Source organism: Dasypus novemcinctus, chromosome 3 (genome assembly GCF_030445035.2).
Source record: "Dasypus novemcinctus isolate mDasNov1 chromosome 3, mDasNov1.1.hap2, whole genome shotgun sequence".
NCBI lineage: Eukaryota > Metazoa > Chordata > Mammalia > Cingulata > Dasypodidae > Dasypus > Dasypus novemcinctus.
The window spans coordinates 173,315,577-173,330,767 of record NC_080675.1 but is presented as its reverse complement, the minus strand read 5'-3'; the positions used below and the strand labels follow the sequence as shown (position 1 = coordinate 173,330,767).

The following is a 15,191-nucleotide window of genomic DNA, read 5'->3' as shown; positions in this document are numbered from 1 at the left end:
CAGTTAAGAAATCCTGTGCTGTTCTGTGGCCCTGCGGAGTTAAAATACCCAAACAAGGCGCTCCTGAAGGTGCAGGAAGAATAGCGGCAGTAAAGCCCTGAGGCGCTCGTGAACCCTGAATATTGGTCTTTTAAACGGTGGCCAAGTGTGGGGCTTGACGCCTGTGCCCAGGCTAACGACACCCCGGGGAAGAGGCGAGATGCGGCCCAGGACACGCCCACCTCTTGCTCTCACACTAGCCCCCCACTCCCACTTCCAGAGACCCCCGCAGTGCGTGAGGTCAGCGCGGCGGGCCCTCTCCCTGGCCCTCCCTGTCCCACCCACATGCCCACATTGCTCCCAGTCCCCACTCGTCTCCCGCCCTGCCCCCCAGGTGCCCATGGCCCGAGCCAGCATCCTGTGGCTCATCGGCGAGTACTGCGAGCACGTGCCCAGGATTGCACCTGATGTCCTGAGGAAGATGGCCAAGTCCTTCACAGCAGAGGAGGACATTGTTAAGCTGCAGGTCATCAACCTGGCGGCCAAGCTCTACCTGACCAACTCTAAGCAGGTAAAAATCAAGAGAAGTCCCCCTGACACGCTGGTCCCAGAATCTCTGCCTTGGCGGCGTGCGGGGGCCCCCGCGGGCGGGCCCGGACTCCAGCGCCTCTCTGTAAAGCAGGACCAGGCGCCGGTGGCTGATCGGCCCGAATGGCCAATACAGCCCCGGTGTCCTCAGTTATCCTGGCCCCGGGGGCCTGGTCGGGCTGGCGGCCGCTGCTGAGGAGGCGCGCCTGTGGGCTGCGGGGAGGGGCCACAGGCACTGGCGGAGGTTCCTGCCTCCTCCCCAGGCTTGGGTGGTGCTTGGCCCTTCTCTGCCAGGGATGAGGGCAGCCAATGACATTCCCCACGGGAAGGAAGGAGAGGTGCCCAGGCAAGGAGGGGCTCAGCTAAGGAAGGACAGGTGCCCGGCCAAGGATGGGGCTCAGCTAAGGAAGGAGAGGTGCCCGGGCAAGGAGGGGCTCAGCTAAGGAAGGACAGGTGCCCGGGCAAGGAGGGGCTCAGCTAAGGAAGGAGAGGTGCCCCGGCCAAGGAGGGGCTCAGCTAAGGTGGCAACCCATTCAGGTGCCCAGGCTCCCCTGAGATGGCCCAGGAGATTGTCCTAGGAGTAAAGGACCCCACGCACCGTGGCTGCCCGCACTCACTGTCCCACTCAGTCATGCAAGGCCAGGGCGGCTGACAACAGCCCTCGAGCCAAGTCCAGCCTCCTGCCTGTTTCCTAAAGAAGGTTTCATCGGAACACAGCCATACCCGTTCATTTGCCTGTTGCCTGTGATTCTCACGAGCTGTGACCAAGTTGAATAACTGCAACAGAGTCTGTATGGCTGCGAGGCCTAAAGTTTAGACTCTCTGGCCCTCTAGGGAAAATGCTTGCCAACCCCTGACGCCAAGCACCTGGCCGATGGCTTGGTCCGCAGCAGGGCTGCGCCCTCCGGGTGGTGGCCTCCCCGCCTCCTCTGCCATCCATGGGCGGTCTTGGGGGTGTGGCCATTCTCCTCACTCACTGACCCCGGCTGCCCCCTGGAGCTGGTCCAGGCTGAGGCCACGGACATGGTCAAGGTGACACCCCTGCTCTGCTCTTGCTCAGCAGAGGAGCAGACCAGAGGCCACGAAAGTCCAATAAAGGCAGGGACAGATGGCTTGTGGGCGTGGTGGTGCTAGTGCAGGTGTTGTGACCTCCAGGGCAGCCCCCAGGTGGGTGAGTGTGCCTGTGTGTGCCAGGTGAGCAGCGGGGGGAGGGTCTGCCAGTGGCGCAGCGGGCGCCACGCCGTCTTCCCTGGCCTCCTCTCCACGTGGAAGAGCCTGATAAATAATGCAGAAGTTTAAAAATAAGACTCTTTCGTGTTATAAAGGGAATGCATACTCACCATAGAACATTCGGGAAATCCAGAAAAATGGTAATTAAAAAGTTTAATTTATCCAGAAGTCTCCCCTTAGAGAAGACATATGTTTCCCTAGTTTTATGTGGGTGTGTCTCTGTATGATCATCCAGAAGTTGTTCATTTGTCATTGTCAAATATATTAATCTTTTCATTTTTCTTTCCTTCCAATGGTTTTATGTTTAGCAAGTTCTTTAGTTAAATTTCTCACCCACAATTTCCTGGAGATGTTTTTGTTTTCTTTTTTCATATTTTTAGTCCGTTGTATTAGTTTTCTATTGCTATGAAATTACTCTAAACTAAGTGGCTTACGGCGACACATTAGCTCCCGTTGGCTCAGTTTCTGTGGGCCAGGCGCCCCGATTTTACTTAGTGTTAGGCCGCAGTCGAAGTGTCGGCAGGTCTGAGTTCTCGTCTGGAGGCTGTACTGGGAGGGCTCCACTTCCCAGCTCGCGAGCTCACATGGTGTTGGCAGGATCCAGTTCCTTGCAGTGGTGGGACGAGGCCCCGGCCCCTTGCTGGCTGTGAGCGGGGGTGGGGGTATGTGTGGGGGGTCGGTGGGGGGTGGGGGGGCCATGCTCAGTTTCTAGAGGCCGCCTCAGCTCCTTGCCACGTGGACCTCCGAAGACGGTGCTTTTCTTTCCCAAAGCCAACAAGGGGAAGTCTCTAGAGTACTCTGCTAGCAAGACGGTCTAATGTCACGTCATCTTGAGAGTGGCATCCCCTTTGTCATAGCCTGTTGATTAGAAGCAAGTCCCCACATTCAGTGGGTGGGGGTCACACAAAGGTGTGGTCACCAGGAGGCCTTCTGCAGCAGCCTCTAGCCTGCGTGCCCTCGCTGGGGCGCGGGGCCCTTGGTGGGGCAGTCTGAATGCCATAATTCCTGGGGCGTGGGCCCTTTCGGGGCGGAGAAGGGGATGAATTTTACAGGCAAGTCCAGCCCCTTGTGGTCATTGTCTGCAGTTAAGGCCATGGACAGATGGATCCAAATCCTGGACTGTTCTTTCTAGAATCAGCCTAGAACTGGGAGGTTGGAGTAGTCTGTAATCAGCTAGCTGGGCAGTCTGGGGAATGACACTGTGCAGAAGCAGATGGCGTCTTGACAGTGGACCATCTTGATAAGGGCACCCACTGGGCTTGGCCCGTAGGACGGTGTCTGCCTGACGGGGGGCCGGTCTGTGGTGAGGTCCATTGCGATGACGTCCTGGGCATTATGGGGTTGGGAGTACTTAAAAAAATTTTTTTTTACTTATTTTTTAAAACATTGAAAAATAGGTTTTATTTCCCCCAATACGTCAATGCAAACTTCTTTTTCTTTATTAGAGAAGTTGTGGGTTTATAGAACAATCATGCATAAAATACGGGATTCCATATACCACCTCACCAGCAACTTGCTTTGGTGTCATTTGTTACCACTGATGATAGCACATTTTCATAATTGCACTGCTAATTAAAGTCCATGGTTTAACTTAGGGTTCTCTGTACAGTGTTGTTCCATGGAATTAAAAAAATGTATTCTATTACCACATATATAATCTAACATTTCTCCTTTTAATCATATTCAGATATATATGTCAGTGCTTTTAATTGCATTCTCAGCTTTGTGCTGCCACCACCACCTTCCATTACTAAAGCACTTCCATCACTCCACATCGGAACCCTGCGTGATTGAGGCCTTAACTCCCCATTCCCTATATGCATTCCATCCCCTGGGTTCTAGATTCTAACTCTGTGAGTTTGCTCATTCTGATCGTTTCAAATCAGTGAGATCATATAATATCTGTCCTTTTGTATCTGGCTTATTTCACTCAATATGATGTCTTCCAGGCTCTTCTAACTTGTCACAAATATCAGAACTTCATTCCTTTGTATGGTCAAGTAAAATTCCATTGTTTGTATATACCACACTTTATGCATTCATTGGGTGATGGACACTTTAGTTGCTTCCATCTTTGGTCAGTTGTGAATAACTCCACTGCGTACATCAGTGTGCAATCATCCTTCGAGTCCCCACTCTCAGTTCTTTTGGGTATATACCGCTAGTGGGGTTTCTGGGTCTCATGGTACCTCTCTTCTTAGCTTTCCGAGGAGCCACACTACTGTCTTCCATAGTGGGTGCCACCGCTGTGGAACTTTGTGTTGCTGCCAGCAATGAACGAGTATTCCTGATTCCCCACATCCTCTCCAACACTTGTTACTTTCCATTTTTTTAATAGCTGCCATTCTAATTGGTGTGAACTGGTATCTCATTGTGGTTTTGATTTGCACTTCCCTGATGGCTAATGATTTTGAGCATCTTTTCATGGCTTTCTGGCCATTTGGATATCTTCTTTGGAGAAATACCCATTCAAGTCTTTTGTCCATTGGGTGGTTTGTCTTTTTGTTGTTCCGTTGAAGGATTTCTTTATATATTCAGGATTTTAACCCTTTATTGGATATCTTGTTTTCAAATATTTCCTCCCAAAGTACTCTTACCTTTGACTGGCACAGTGTAGCAGCTGTTGATATCCTGGAAGGGATGGCCTCGTTGTGGGCAGGGGTGGCATCTCAGTGGCTCTCGGAATGGTGTGGGACCCTTCTGCCCAGCAGCCACTCGGACCCTGGGCCAGCCTGTGGGGGCTGATGCCCCTGCTGGGTCATCATGATCAGTGTGTAACCCTAAGCCCACGGAAAACCACAGGTGGTGCCAGGCTGCCTCCTGCCACCCGTGCCGCTGCCCCCTGCTGCCCTCTGCTGCGCCCTGCTGTCCCCTGCTGCCCCCGGCACTCTGGTGCGTGTGGGGGCGTGCACTTGGGTTGTTACATTTTTTAAGGAATTCTTTATTTATTTCTCTCCCCCCCCCACCTTGTTTTGTGTGTGTGTGTGTGTGTGTGTGCTCTCTGTCTGCTCTTCTTCATTTTTTCAGGAGGCACTGGGAACTGCACCAGGACCTTCCACGTGGGAGGGAGGCTTGGAATCATTTGAGCCCCCTCCCCTCCCTGCTTGTCGTGTCTCTCATTGTGTTCTTGTTGCGTCGTCATCTTGTTGCACCAGCTCACTGCCTTGCTGGCCTTCTTTAGGAGGCACAGGGAGCCAAACCCGGGACCTCCTGTGTGGTAGGCGGGTGCCCAAGGGCTTGAGCCACGTCTGCTTCCCATATTTGGGGGTTTTGACTATCTTGATCAGGAGAGTTGGGGACATGGAGGCCAGATGCAGGCTTCCCCCCAGGTCCGGGCAGCCCCCCTCCGTCTGCGGCAGACGGTGAGGGCAGGTGCAGCAACTACTACTCTTCAACCAGTAAAAGGGCACTCTCTTTTGCTGGCCCAAGGCAGAGGAGTCTGGGCCCAAGAGACAAGAAGATGCAGTGGCACTGGCGCAGCAGGGACCTGGGGGGCGGGAAGGCTGGGTGGAGGCCCAGCAAGCAGGGTGAAGCACTACTGGGCCCACTGCCCACTTGCCGCTCCGTGTCGCCCCAGACCAAGCTGCTCACCCAGTATGTGCTGAGTCTGGCCAAGTACGACCAGAACTACGACATCCGCGACCGAGCCCGCTTCACCCGGCAGCTCATCGTCCCCTCCGAGCAGGGTGGGGCCCTCAGCCGCCACGCCAAGAAGCTCTTCCTGGCACCCAAACCGGCCCCCGTCTTGGAGTCATCCTTCAAAGGTCTGCAGCCAAGCATAGGTAGCCTTGACCTTCCGCCCGAGGCCGCGGCCTTGGCCCACCCCGCACTTCTGCGGGCAAGGCTTCTGAGGGCTTGCCCTCCGTCCCCGCTGGCCCGTCCCTCCTGCCCATCCAGGGCTCACTCTTTTACCTGCTCACGACTCACCTGAGCCCCTGCCTCCGGCCTTTCCTCGGGCCTCCCCTTCCATCCCCTCCTGGAGAGGGCACTGGGTCTGGGAATAGACGTCACGATTTTAGATGCCGAGGACCTGGGCGGTGAAACAACACACAAGAGATAGGTGTGTGCTGGCAAGGGTCCTGGGCGGCGGGTCCCAGCCGGAGGGCGCCCAGCCTGGCCTCAGCCCTGCCTCCGTTCTCGGGCGTGGCAAGGACAGGGGCTCCGAGGCTGAGGCCCACTGGGTGCAGCGTCTCCCCGCTGGCCCCAGGGGGCGTCACAGGCGAAGAGCCCCCTTCACCGGGCGCGCTTCTCCTGGGCGTCCTTTTGTCCGGCTTTTTCTCTTCCCGGGCCTCCGGAACAGAGAGGTTTTGAGAGGTGGGGACAGTTTGAACATCTCCCAGGAAGAGGAGAGTGGCTCCTTTCGTCCTGGCACAGCCGCCCCCACAGGTCCCTGGGCTGCCCTTGTCCAGCACATGCCCAGCCTCTGAGCTCGGCCCTCCCCGCCCGTGCAGCACCTGGCCACACGCTCCCCAGCCCGCCTGCCGGCCTCTCGGTCGCGGCCACCCTCCTCTGCAGGCCACCGCCCCCCGAGCCTGCGCGCAGCCGCCACTGCCCCTCGGACATTGGGGAGGCCCCGGGCAGGCCGGCCGGCCGCAGCCCCTGTCCTCTCCTCCATGGCCTCCTGCCTCGGCTCCTCAGCCCCTGCCCTGGGACACCCTTTTCTTCCATCACGAGGGCCTAAGGGTGCGGTCAGGGTGGAAGGACCCATGGGAGACCGGTCCGTCCCTTTCTCCTGCCAGCTCGGGGGTCTCTGTCACAACAGGGCACAGCTCCCAGGGCCTTTCCTCCCTGCCACTTCTGACCTCACCTCTCACCCCGCCCCCAGATCGAGACCACTTCCAGCTGGGCTCCCTGTCCCACCTCCTCAATGCCAAGGCCACGGGCTACCAGGAGCTCCCAGATTGGCCGGAGGAAGCCCCAGACCCATCTGTGCGCAACGTGGAGGTCAGCGGGGGGGAGGGTTGAACTGCGGGGGGGCGGGGGGAACGGGACGGGACGGGGGTAGCGGCAGGGAGCCCTGGCGGTGCTGGCCCGTCCTGCCCGCGCCCCGCAGCCCTGCCCTGAGCCTGCGACCCGCTCACGCCCCTGCAGCCCTGCTCACGCCCCGCAGCCCTGCTCACGCCCCGCAGCCCTGCTCACGCCCTCCCCACGTGCAGGAAGAAGACCTCGCTCTTATTGAGACCCACGTGGGCCTGTTGGGCGAGTACACTGAGGTCCCTGCCCTCTGCGTGCTGTGCGCCCTTCCTGCTCTGTGTGCCACACCCCTGCCCTCCCCACCCTGTGCTGCACCCCTGCCCTCCCTCCACTCTCCACGTGCTGCACCCCTGCCCTCTTCATCGTGTGCTGCACCCCTGCTCTCCCTCCACTCTCCACGTGCTGCACCCCTGCCCTCCCCACCCTGTGCTACACCCCTGCCCTCCCTCCACTCTCCACATGCTGCACCCCTGCCCTCCCCACCGTGTGCTGCACCCCTGTCCTGTGTGCCACACCCCTGCCCTCCCTGCTGCACCTCTGCCCTGTGTGCCACACCCCTGCTGCCCCTGCTGCACCCCTGCCCTGTGTGCCACACCCCTGCCCTCTCTCCACCCTCCAGGTGCCACACCCCTCCCTGCCGTTTGCTGTGCCTCCTGCTTGGCCTTGCATGCCCCCTCTGCTTGCATCATCACTTCCCCCTCCGTGACCAGGGCCTCTTTCCTCCTCCCCGTCATTCCCTTTTGGGGACAGGAGCAGGCAGGGCCCAGGAGAGGTAGGGTGAAGAGGAAAGGCCCCGCTCTTTCCTCCCCCTACTCCAGTCTCCAGGAAGTGACCCTCCCCGCCCCACCCCGCCTCCAGGTGCCTGAGTGGACCAAGTGCTCCAATCGGGAAAAGAGGAAGGAGAAGGAGAAGCCCTTCTACTCCGACTCTGAGGGAGAGTCGGGGCCCACCGAGTCTGCGGACAGCGGTGAGGGGACGTGCAGCGCCGCGGGCCCTTTGCGTCCTGCCCACGCGGGCACCCGTGGGGCCGTGTGCCTGGGGTGTGTGCGCGCGCGTGTGCGCACTGGGGGGTCGGACGTCGCAGGCGGGTGCGGGCCGTGCATGGGGGTCCATCTGTGTCCCGCTCGGGTCCAGCTGACGTCGGGGGGCCAGGGGCAGGTCAGGGGCCCCGGGGCCTCAGGGCCGATCCTGAAGCCAGGGACCCAGGGCTCCTGTTGGGGCCGCGCGGAGGCGTGAGGGAGCCTGGCCCACTTCCCGCACAGACCCCGAGTCCGAGACCGAATCGGACAGTAAGAGCAGCAGCGAGAGCAGCTCCGGCGAGTCCAGCAGCGAGTCGGACCACGAGGAGCAGGAGGCGGACGAGGAGAAGGGCCGGAGCAGCGAGACGTGAGCGCGGAGCCCGCCTGGCGCCCGCCTCCCCCACCCAGGGAGGCCCGCGCTCGGCCTTGCCGGGCCGGCTGCGGAGCGCCTGCGCCTCGGGGGAGCCGGCTCTGCGCCCGGGTGTCGGGGGCCAGGGGTGGGCTCTGCGCCCGGGTGTCGGGGGCCAGGGGTGGGCTCTGCGCCCGGGCGTCGGGGGCCAGGGGTGGGCTCTGCGGGCCGAGGCCCCGCCCCCGCTCAGGGCCGCCCTTCTCCTCGGGGAGGGGCGGGGGGGGGGGGGCATCCGGGCCAAGCCTGAGCCCCGCTCGTCCCCTCCCTCCCCCTCCAGCGAGCAGAGTGAGGAGGAGGGCGAGAGGAGGAAGTCGAAGAAGAGGAAGAAGGGGCCGGAGGGGCGAGGAGGAGGCTCCTCGTCGGAGGAGGACAGCGACTCCAGCAGCAGCTCGTCGGACTCGGAGGGGACGTCGGGGTCCGAGGAGGAGCGGGTGGAGCCCGCCCCCTGGAGGAGAAAGACGGTGAGAGCCGGTGGCCGAGGCCCCTCCTCCCCCTCCCTCCGGCCCTCCTTCCCTCCTTCCCTCACCCCTCCCCTTTCCTTCCCTCTTTCTCTCTTCCTTCCTCCTGCCCTCCTTCCTTCACCCCTCCCCCTCCCTCTCTCCTTCCCTCTTTCTCTCTTCCTCCCTCCCTCCCTCCTTCCTTCACCCCTCCCCCTCCCTCTCTCCTTCCCTCTTTCTCTCTTCCTCCCTCCTGCCCTCCCTTCTTCCTTCCCTCCCGTCCGCCTTCCCTCCTTCCCTCTTCCTCCCTCCCTCCTTCCCCCCTCCCTCCTTCCCTCCCTCCAGCGCTCAGGCATCTGCCCACCAGCCAGAGCTGACCAGGTATCACGATAGCGCCCCCAGCCGGCCGCGCCCCCTCCTCTTTCAGCCTCCCAGCAGCCTCGGTGCCCCCGCAGCCAAGGAGATCTCCCTGCTGGACCTGGAGGATTGTGAGTTGGGGGCGGGGGACAGGGAAGGAGAACGGGGAGTGTAATTTCGGAGGACGGGTCTGTGAGGTCTCGGGCTAGGTTCCCCTTGTCCTGGGAGTGGGGGGGGCCCGGGGTGGGTGCCCTCGGGGAGCCTCGGGCCAGGCGCCCCGCTGTCCGTGGTGCTGAGCCGCCGCCCTCTGGCCGCGAGCCGGCCCACCTCGCTCCCGCCTCCTCCGCAGTCACCCCTCCCAGCCTGCAGCCCGTGTCCCCGCCCGCGGTGGTGTCCTCCAGCCTGGCTGCCGACCTGGAGGGCCTGACCTTCACAGACTCCTCCCTGGTGCCCTCGGTGAGCGGGACAGGGACGGGCGGGGTGCATGATGGAGGGGACAGCTGCACGGCCATGGGGGGCAAGGCAGGGGCAGGCTCCCCCCTCCGGCTCATCCCCGGCTCCCCCCTCCCTCCCTGCAGCTGCTGAGCCCCGGGCAGGGCTCCGGGCGGCAGGAGCTGCTGCACCGCGTGGCCGGCGAGGGGCTGGCCGTGGACTACACCTTCAGCCGCCAGCCCTTCCCTGGGGACCCCCACATGGTGTCTGTGCAGATCCACTTCTCCAACAGCTCCGACACCCCCATCAAGGGCCTGCGCGTGGGTGCCCCCAAGCTGCCGGCGGGCATCAGCATCCAGGAGTTCCCTGAGATGGGTGCGCCAGGGCGCCGGGCAGGGCAGGGAAGGGGGCCTCTGGGCAGGGCCAGTCTTCCCGTGGTTGCCAAGGGGGCAGCTGTGGGGGCACAGAGAGGGCGTCGAACCCTTCCGTGGCCTGATGGACTAGGAAACAAGGGGCTCCATGTCAGGCCGGGGGGTGACGGAGGCAGCCACACTGTATCAGGGCAGACCCCAGTGGGGTGAGGGTGGGACGGGGTTGTTTGGAGGTCACAGGAAACCAGGGAGAGTCGCCGGGGTTCCATGGAGGAGTGAGGGGAGTGGGTTCCAGGCCTCTCGGGTGCTGGGGTCTCCCCTGTCCCCCGCTTACCCTGCCTCACACCCCTGCAGAGTCCCTGGAACCTGGAGAATCTGCCACTGCTGTAATGGGCATCAATTTCTGCGACTCGACCCAGGCGGCCAACTTCCAGCTCTGGTTCGTGCCCGACTCGTGCTGGGGATGGGCAGGTGGGCCGGGCCTGAGCTGGAGGTGGGGGGGGGCAGGGTGCATGATGGTCGGGAGGGTCCCCATCCTCCTGCTGCCCCCCAGCCCTGCCTCCGGACAAAGCGGGAGGTGGCAGGAGCATGGTCAGCCTCACCTCCTGACCCTCTGCCTCCCCCACCCAGCACCCAAACCCGGCAGTTCTACGTCTCCATTCAGCCGCCGGTCGGGGAGCTGATGGCGCCCGTGTTCATGAGCGAGAACGAGTTCAAGAAGGAGCAGGGTGAGTGTGCCAGGCAGGGGGCCGCTCAGCACCGCCCCGGCACCCCTTCAGCGCCACCCACCGCCGCCGGACGTGCGTGCTGGGGGGGCCACCGCCCTTCAGACCAGGGGCGCCTGGCGGACTGTGGCTGGAGCGGTGGCGACGAGGCTGGCGTTCCGGCTGGGCCAAGCGTGCTAGCAGGGCTGTGGGGGCTCCTGCCGGTGCCGGGGGAGTCCCTAGCGCTGGGGAGTGGGGAGAGCAAAGCTAGAAAGGAAAGGTTTAGTTTAGCATCTGGAAGCCTCGAATGCCACGCTGAAGGGTTCCAGGCCTAGGGTTTCAGAGCCGGGAGGGGTCTGCGAAGTCATCAGAGCCAACCTCAGTGGCAGAGGACTCGTGCCAGGAGACTCCGTTTTCCTGGCAGTGCAGGAGCCCTGGAAGGTGTGGGCCTGAGGCCTCAGCATTACGCCAAGAGGCCAGCAGTGCCCAGAGCTGGGGATGGGTGGGGAAAGCGAGCAGCGGGCCAGAGGCAGCCCAGAGACGGAGGAGCGCCGGGCCCCCCGGCCTGGCGTCCAGTTCTGCGCCTGCCTCTGACTTGGCGCATGACCTTGGACTCAATTCTGTGACTGGCTGGAAGGCGGTGGCCATAGATCTGTCGAGAGCCAGTGAGGACGTGGCTTAGAGCCATGGCCAAGGGAACGACGGCTGAGGCCTGGGGGAGCGGGCCTGGGAAGAGGGGGCCACGGGCACCTGCCCAGAGAAAGAAGCTGTCTCTGGAATCCCTGGCTTGTTCCCTTTGCCTAGACAGGCATTGACAAACTTCCTCTGTAATGGGATGTAAGGCAAACGTTTGGGCTTTCCTACAACGGGCTCCATCACTACTCAGCTCTGTCTCTGCCGCACAAAAGCAGCCGCGTAGACAATACGTAAATGAATGAGCCTGGCCGTGCTCCAAGGAAACTTCATTTATGGACGCTGAAATGTGGGTTTCATGTACATTTCACAAGTCACGAACTCCTTTTCTTCTTTTGATTTTTTTCATCCCTTTAAGAATTTAGGAACACCACGTGCCTTTCGGGTGACAGGCTGCTGGCTATACATAGAAGCAAGGGGGAAGGATGGCTGGGCGAGGGGAGGGCAGCCCGCCTCGGGATGAGCTGACTTTGAACGCCTGTGGGGAATTCGGTGGGGGGGGGACGTCTGCCGTGTCATCGGCACTGTGGGCCTGTGCCCAGGCGACACTTCTAGGCTGGAGTCATGAGCACAGAGGTGGTGACGGAAGCTGTGAGTGCGAGCCCGATCACCCTGGCAGAGGGATGGGTGGGAAGACGAGATGAGGCAGAACCTCGAAGAACACGTGCGTTCTTCAGGAGGGCAGGAGGGGGTGTGCGAGGAGGGGCGGCGGGAGAGGCGGGAGGAGACCAGGCGAGGGGCCCAGGCAGCAGAATGCCTCGGGCACCTGCAGGCCGGGACAAAGACCCTCAGGTCCAGAGCACAGAAGGCCCCAAGGGGACAGAGACTAGCCGCAGAGGGAGCCCAGGACTTGAGGAAACGGAGTCCTCTTTGGAGGACACGGGCCAGGAACGGGGGGGGGGGGGGGGGGGGGCGGGGCACGGGCACGATGAGGGGTCTCACTTCTGGAGAGGATTTTTAGAAAAGGGGGGACTTGCACAGGGAACACCTGAAGGTACAGGGGCAAGAAAATGTCACTAGTCAGGAATGAAGGGGACGGAAGATACAGGAGAGGGATGCGCGTTCTCAAAAGCAGAAGAATTGGGAAGCGGCAGGGGGAGGAGAGTGCAGGGAAGGCTGCTGTGCAGAAGGGCAGGTGAAGGTGCTCCCCAGTGGCCTAGAACTTGGGAGTGGAAGAGGGGAGGTCAGCCCTGGAGAAGCAGAGCTGCTCGGGGTGCGGGAAGGCCCCGGAGCCTGGCCAGGTCCAGAGCTCTTGCTGCAGGAGTGTACTTAGGGACCCGCCTGGGAGGGTGGCCTGGGATATTTGGAGACTGGTCTGGCTGGCTGAGGGCCAGGGCCTTGGCCCGGAGTCCAGAGCCATCCGCGATCTCCTTGAGGGCTCTGGGAGCTGGGAGGGGGTGCACGTGAGGTGGAGGAGTACCCAGGAAAGACCGAGGGTGTGGGGGACCTCTGAGGGTTGACCGGCCCCAGGGTCTGTGGCCACTGCCAGGATGTCTGCTGGTGGAGGACCCCAAACAGTCTTTGGTCGAAAACTTAGGTATGGGAAGTGGATGTGGCTCAACGGATAGGATGTCCATCTACCATATGGAGGGTCCAGAGTTCAAACCCAGGACCTCCTGACCCGTGTGGAGCTGGCCCATGCGCAGTGCTGATGCGCACAAGGAGTGCTGTGCCACGCAGGGATACCCCCGGGTAGGGGAGCCCCACATCCAAGGAGTGTGCTGTGCAAGGAGTGTGCCCCGCATGAAAAAAAGCGCAGCCTGCCCAGGAGTGGCACCGCACACACGGAGAGCTGACACAGCAAGATGACGCAACAAAGAGAGATGCAGTTTCCCAGTGCCGTCTGACAATGCAAGTGGATGCAGAAGAACATACAGCAAATGGACACAGAGCAGACAACAGGGGGGATGGGGAGAGAAATAAATAAAATAAACCTTTAAAAAAAAGAAGACGTGGGTCAAGGCCTGGTGGGCTGGGGGAGTGGAGGAGAGTGGAGCAGGGGGGCCGGTCCGAGAGGCAACGCGCTCCCCCCAGACCGATGGTGGCGATTGGGCCAGCCCTCGAGGGAGCCCAGTGTGAGGAGAGCCTGAGAGTTGGGCGAGCAGGCCCAGGGGCTGGCCCCTGGCCCACGGTGACCTCTCCCCCCAGGACAGCTGACGGGCATGAACGAGATCACCGAGAAGCTGACGCTGCCGGACACCTGCCGAAGCGACCACGCCGTGGTGCAGAAGGTGACCGCCACTGCCAACCTGGGCCGCGTCCCCTGTGGGGCCTCCGATGAGTACAGGTACTAGGCCGCCAGTGGCGGGGACACGGTGGCCCTGGGGCGGCTGGGCTGCAGGGGGGCCCCCGCCCCGGGGCTGAGCATCCTGCCCCCCCCCCCGAGCTCAGGTTCGCCGGGAGGACGCTGGCCAGTGGCAGCCTGGTCCTGTTGACCCTGGACGCCCGGCCGGCCGGAGCCGCGCAGCTGACGGTCAACAGCGAGAAGATGGTGATCGGCACCATGCTGGTGAAGGACGTGGTGCAGGCCCTGACCCTGTGACGCCGGGCCGACGTCTGGACCGCCGGCTGCGTGCGCTCTCCCTCTCTGTCCTTTCGGCCTTCCCATCTCCGGGGTCGTCTGTCCCTCTGGGCTCCACCCCAGCCCCCCCGGCCCCCTCAGTGGCCCCCGCTCAGGGAGCCAGCAGCGGCTCCCCTCGGCCCTCCCAGCCTTTGTAGCTGTTTACGTAGCAGAGTCTCAATACAATGTCTCCTGCCTGGATGCCGGCTCACCTTTCCGTTCCTGGGGGGACAGGTCTTCTAAGGATGAGCATTACCGCCTTCGAGGGGCGGCTGTGATGGCCTCTCGGGCCCCCAAGGTGACTGTCTCCAGCTGAGCAGGCATCCCTGGGGAAGAGCAGTCTGAGCAGGGGTGGGCGCCGTCTCGTCTAAGAGCCTCTGCCAAGCGGGACCTCTGGAGGTTGGCAGTTCCCCTTGGTTCCCTCATGGCTCCTCGGGAGCGGAGGACTCATGATGCGGGGAGTTCCCCAGACATGGTGCGGGGTTCGGTGTATGTCAGGTGCACCTGGATCGGGCCCCTGGAGCCCCCACCCGGCTGGGGAGGTGACCCAACTGGCCAGGCTTAGAGCGGGGCTTTCAGACCCCCGTGCGTCAGATGTCCTGCGGGTTCTGTCAGCACCCGGCTCCCATCAGCAGGTCGGGCGGGGCCCGGGACTCTGATTCCTAACTGGGTGCCGGCAGCAGATGCCGCTGCTCCATGGGCGCGCTTCAGTAGCAAGGACGGCGAGCCCCGTGCCCGGGACGGGCCTTCTGGGGCTGCCGCGGGGGCCAGCACGCTGCCCCCTCCTTCCCTGCGAGCAGAAAGCCGTGGTTCCAAGGTGTGGTCCTTTCCCATGTGTTCTGCCAAAAATAAAAAAAGAGTATGTGGGAAGCGGCTGTGGCTCAAGCACTTGGGCTCCCGTTTACCATACAGAGGACGTAGTTCGAGCCCCGGGACGGCCTGGTAGAAAAAGAGCAGAAGTGTCCCAGGCCTGCGCGGTGAGGTGCGAGCCCCGGTGCTGCGGCTTGGAGAGGCGCAGGTGCCCCACGAAGCGACACACCAGAAAGACCATGACACAACCAGATAGGAGAAAAAACCACTTAAGTATGTGATCAGCAAGGTTAGGAATCACGGTCTTAAAGGTGAAAGGAGCCCTTTTCCCACGGCCTTCTCAGAGCCTTTACTGTGCTGGTGCGCACTGTGTCCCCCTCCCCCCAGAGAGGGGCTGGGGTGTGCAGTGCTGCCCAAGCTTAGTTTTGACCTGGGAATGCTTTTCCCACAACATGGCTTACCTGACTGGGTACAAGGAGCGCACTCCCGTGGTGGCTGGTGCTGTGGAGAGCGAGACTCCAGCGCATGGCCTCCCCACAGTCCTGGCGGCAGCACCCTGCCCCGCCTCCCCGCAGCCCTGGCGGCAGCACCCTGCCCCGTCCCCCCGCAGCCCTGGCGGCAGCACCCT

The 15,191-nt window shown here is 61.9% G+C and overlaps 1 protein-coding gene across 1 annotated transcript in view; it reads left to right on the top strand.

The window, feature by feature from the left end:
• Window positions 1-13,954, top strand: part of AP3B2 (adaptor related protein complex 3 subunit beta 2) — a 43,259-nt gene extending 29,305 nt beyond the window's left edge. Inside the window, exons 14-26 of the mRNA XM_058294737.2 lie at window positions 374-550; window positions 5,375-5,561; window positions 6,623-6,741; window positions 7,630-7,738; window positions 8,034-8,157; window positions 8,477-8,660; window positions 9,064-9,124; window positions 9,343-9,449; window positions 9,572-9,800; window positions 10,151-10,235; window positions 10,427-10,524; window positions 13,342-13,480; window positions 13,585-13,954. Coding sequence (XP_058150720.1) covers window positions 374-550; window positions 5,375-5,561; window positions 6,623-6,741; window positions 7,630-7,738; window positions 8,034-8,157; window positions 8,477-8,660; window positions 9,064-9,124; window positions 9,343-9,449; window positions 9,572-9,800; window positions 10,151-10,235; window positions 10,427-10,524; window positions 13,342-13,480; window positions 13,585-13,735 — 1,770 coding nt within the window. The 3' untranslated portion in view covers window positions 13,736-13,954. The remainder of the gene's footprint in view (window positions 1-373; window positions 551-5,374; window positions 5,562-6,622; window positions 6,742-7,629; window positions 7,739-8,033; window positions 8,158-8,476; window positions 8,661-9,063; window positions 9,125-9,342; window positions 9,450-9,571; window positions 9,801-10,150; window positions 10,236-10,426; window positions 10,525-13,341; window positions 13,481-13,584) is intronic.
• The last annotated feature ends 1,237 nt before the right edge of the window (window positions 13,955-15,191 follow it).